Source organism: Chrysochloris asiatica, unplaced genomic scaffold (genome assembly GCF_000296735.1).
Source record: "Chrysochloris asiatica unplaced genomic scaffold, ChrAsi1.0 scaffold00377, whole genome shotgun sequence".
Classification (NCBI taxonomy): Eukaryota; Metazoa; Chordata; class Mammalia; order Afrosoricida; family Chrysochloridae; genus Chrysochloris; species Chrysochloris asiatica.
In genome coordinates, this window is record NW_006408895.1 from 2,137,832 (window position 1) to 2,142,559 (window position 4,728).

Genomic DNA, 4,728 nt, shown 5'->3' on the forward strand with positions numbered 1-4,728 from the left:
GGAAACCCTGTACAAGGTCGCTATGGGTCAGAACTGACTCGACAGCACTTAACAACAACAACAATATAATTAAAGGGCATGAAGACTATATTTTCTAGAAATATTTATGCATCAGAAGATATTTTATAGAAAGAACAGTTGTTGTTGTTAAGTGCCGTTGAGTACGTTCCAACCCATAGCGACCCTGTATAAGGTTTCCAAGAAGCCACTGGTGAGCTTGAACCACTGACCTTGCAGTTCAAATGACTTTGCAGTCTGGTGCAATAACACACAGCACCACACCAGGACTCCGCAGAAAGAGCAGTAGTTCTTGTGTAATGCTGAATCCTGGTTTGGCACTATAGGATAACCACTGGGCTGCAAAGTTGGTTTGAACCACAAGGTCGATGGTTCAAACCCACCACTCACTCCTTGGAAACCCTATACAGGGTTGCTAAGAGTTGGAACCAATTTGATGGCACTTAACAATGATAACTACCATCTTCCCAAGAATGAAGTCTTAGAATTCAACTTTATTATCTACTTCTAAGAGCCCATGTTGTTGTTGTTGTTATCTGCCATGGAGTCAGTTCCGACTCATAGCGACCCTGTACAGGGTTTCTGAGGCTGTAAATCTTTACCCGGAGCAGAGAGCCTCATCTTTCTCCCATGGAATAGCTGGTAGTTTTGAACTGCTGACTGTGAGATTAGCAGCCTGATTTGTAACCACTATGCTACCATAGTCCTTAAGAATCTGTTAAATATCTATTAAGTCTTCAACATGGCCTTTATTAAATTATCAATTCCTTCAGACAAACGATCAATCATCTTATCATTTGTGCAACTTTCTGTTTGGGTTTGAATGCCAACACTGCGTTCCTGATATGTAACCTAGATAAAGTTACAATATCTCTCAGGCTTTTATTAATCTCAAAAAGATAAATTGAGTGCTCATGTGGCACTGTAGGAAAACACTGGGCCTCAAGGTCATTTGAATTGGAAGTTCAGCAGTTCAAATTCACCAGCTGCTGCTCAAAACCCTATACAGGGTTGCTATGACTCGGAATCAACTCAACAGCACTTAACAGAAACAACTACAAAAGGGAAATAATATTAGAATCTACTTCACAATGTTATTTGTTGTTGTTAGGTGTTGTCAAGTTGGTTCTGACTTATTCAGACCTTATACAGGATTTCCAAGGAGTGACTGGTAGATTTGAACTACAGTTCAAAACAATTAGCATTCTAATATATTATTTAGGTTCAGGTTAAAATAAGATAATGCATGAAAAAATCTACAAAGTATATGGCAAATAGTAAAAAGTTACATATCACTATCCTTTATTATTTTATGCTCAAAATTATGTCAAGTACTTATGAACAATTACTTTGATGAGGATGCTAACTAATATCAAACGAAGTCTAAATAGAAGCTATATTCAGACTTCAATGATTGAGTTTATGATTGGAGAAGACATGAAAACAAGGAAAAGATAAACTGTCCTTTCACTTGGCTTTGCTCGAATGTATAGAGATGGGGATGGAGTGGCTGGGAGCTCCTTGGACTTTCACATGAAAGAGTGTGAAATATCTAAGTGTTAAAACAATGTCTTTTTTGTTTTGTTTTTTCTATTTCAGCATCCGTACAGTCCTGACGTTTTGAGGCAATATGGCGACCTCTCATGCCTACATCACCAGACAAATTATATTTTTAATCAGTTCTTCAATGATGCAATCAAAGCACTACCCGTGGGAATGTTCTCTAAAAGAAACAAAATTAATGTGAAATGTTTTTCAAGCAAATATTTAAAATCCAAATGCAAGCTAGATGCAGTGTTGCACATTAGCTGGGCAACTCAGTAACTCATGACCACCCCATGTGTTACTGAGTAAAACTACTCCATAGTGTTTTCTTGACTAGAATCTTAATCTTAGGTCTTTCTTCATACATCTTTTAAATAGGACTTTTATTTTTCATCATACATTTGGAGATAAAGCTCAAAGTGCAAATCTTCCCCTGAGAGTGGGAAAATATTAACAAATGAGTAGTAAATCAGCTTGCCTTTTATCAAGCGTATAGCCCTGAAAATAACTTTGTATTTTGAATGTGCAAAAGTTTGTTACCATATTTACTATCTATCTGTTTGATATTGTGGAAAGGATTCTGCGCTAAGAGGAAAACCATCTACTACTTACTATGTGGCTTCTCTGAGCCTATTTCATGCTCTAGTAAAAATATATATATTCTACCAACCCATTAAAGTTTTATGAAAATGAAGTAAGATGAAGCTAGAAATAGAGTAAACTGTGAAGTCCATGCAAATGTATTTTGATTGTATTTTCAAAATTGTAAATGGAGCTATTTAGGGTAAAGCCACTTTTACTGAGATAACATCTGGGGCACTGCCTATAGATGAGTTTATTCATGATTTTTGTACTAGCACAGACTATGTAAGATCCATAGAAAGGAGAGATTTTTGTAAACATCCACATCAGAATAATGGCCATAAAATCCTGTTGGTTGCATGAGACCTGCATCTAACTTCAGCTTTGTTTCTTTCCAGATTGTAGGGGAGTAGGTGGTAGGCTATCAGCGTTCCTATAGAGTAGCATATTGCTTCTGGGACTGGGGTGGGGAGGAGCAATGTACTTATGCACTAACATTGGTTTTTTTTATTTGTACTGATATTGATGGGAAAAGAGGCAGGTGAAAATCATTCAACACGATGTTTCCAAAGTCCATCATATGTAAAAGAGGAACTCCAGAATAAATGGTATCCAAATAGACCTATAGTGGTATACACAGCCAGGGTGTTCTGGTGACTCCTAGTAATGAAATGTTTGAGTTTACAATTAGTCCAATGGTCACATGGAACATGGGAACATCCGTCTGCATGACTCTGAGAACAGAAGAACTAGATCGTGCCCAGTTACTACTACCAACTGCTCTAAAAGGGATCACATTAGAAGGTCACAGATAGAATGGGACACAATGTGGAACAAAACTCAAAATTATAAAAAAAAAAAAAAAAAAAAAGACCAGGCTCACTAGGAATAAAGAGACTTGAGAAACCTGAGATTGTGGCCCTGGGCTACCTTTCATGTTTGGAATAGAATTCAGCCTTGTGGCCCAGTTTTCAGCCCAGCAGTATGTATGTATATGGCTAGTGAGATATGCTCACCATGGATGGTCAACCATCCATGATCAAAAGGACAACATTCACTTGGGAAGGCGTGTGATATGTCAACAAGTACCATAGGGAGGAAGTGGGATCCTGTGTTTACAACTATGAAATTAAACAAAGTGTATGATTTGTTGGCTATAAAACTGATGATTTGCTCTGTAAACCTTCATTCAATTCACAATAAAAAGTTTCAAGAAAAAAAAAAACAAAGCTTGGGCCTAGAATCAAGAAATTCCCTATTTTCTGATCTCCTGCCTCCCAAAATTCCCATCTAAGTGTAAGTCTGTGAATGTATATAGCTTGCACACACTTATAGCTGGAAACACAAAACTTAGAATGAAGAAAATGTTCAGTTTAAATGGAAAGAAGTTCATCTTTATGGCTTAACTAATTGTTCTGATGACAATGACTTAGTTCCTCAAGCCATGTTATTATTGATATTAAGTGCCGTAGAGTTAGTTCAAATCATAGTGCCCCTGTGTAGGGTTTCTAAAGAGCAGCTGGTGGTTTGAACTACTGACCTTTTGGTTTGCAGTCCAGTGCTGATCCTACAGCACCACACACACACACAAAATTAATAGCATTTGGTTTGTGGAAGGCTGCAGTCTAAAGTGGCAACTCAAATTCAATTTTGAGTCTTTATATAAATTCAGATGCCATTTGAGTTCTTTATGTTACTTCCCAATACATTCTGAGCAGTAAACTAGCAATGTGACCATGTTTAGAAAAGCCAGGGGCAATTCCAGGGAAGGGCAGTTTGTCCTCAGGTTTACACAAAGAACTAGTGAACTTGCCTGGATATGTCCTTAATAATTCACTGTAAACAGCAAATCATCGATGTTAGCTGTTGATGCTGTTGAGTCAGTTCTGACTCATAGCGACCCTCTATAGAATTTCCAATGAGCAGCTGGTGAGTTTGAACTGCCGACCTTGCTGTTCATACTGACCTTGTGGTCTAGTGCTGATCTTACAGCACCACACCAAATAGCAAATAGTGGTATGTCATCTAATTCAAATTAAAAGAATCCTGGTGACTATGACTTGGGGTCACATGATCATGAGGCATACCTGACTACCACATAGAAATCCCAGAACCCAGTCCACAACCTATTTTAATTTACAATTATGTGCAAGGGTAGATGTAAAAAAAATTTTAAAACAGTTTGCTACTAGAGCTCTAGTTCATACCAGCATTTATTGTTGTTGTTGTTGTTAGGTGCCATCGAGTTGGTACCAACTCATAGCAACCCTATGCACTGCCCGATCCTGGGCCAACCTCACAATTGTTGCCACACTTGAGCCCATTGATGCTGCCACTTTGCCAGTCCATCTCACTGTGGGTATTTCTCTTTTCCTCTGACCCTCCAACTTATGAAACATGGTAGCTTCCTAGAACAACTGATCCCTCCTGACAATATTTCCAAAGAATGAGAGATGAAGTTTGGCCATCCAGGCCTCCAAAGAGCACTCTGGCTGCACTTCTGCCAATACAGATCTGTTGTTTTTTTTGGCAGCCCATGGTACTTTCAATATTCTACTCCAACACCATAACTCAAAAGCATCA

At 38.3% G+C, this 4,728-nt stretch overlaps 1 protein-coding gene across 1 annotated transcript in view; it reads left to right on the forward strand.

The window, feature by feature from the left end:
* Positions 1–1,642, forward strand: part of LOC102821396 (alcohol dehydrogenase E chain-like) — a 225,387-nt gene extending 223,745 nt beyond the window's left edge. Inside the window, exon 13 of the mRNA XM_006876381.1 lies at positions 1,618–1,642. Within this exon, the coding sequence (XP_006876443.1) occupies positions 1,618–1,642 (25 nt within the window). The remainder of the gene's footprint in view (positions 1–1,617) is intronic.
* Positions 1,643–4,728: the final 3,086 nt, after the last annotated feature.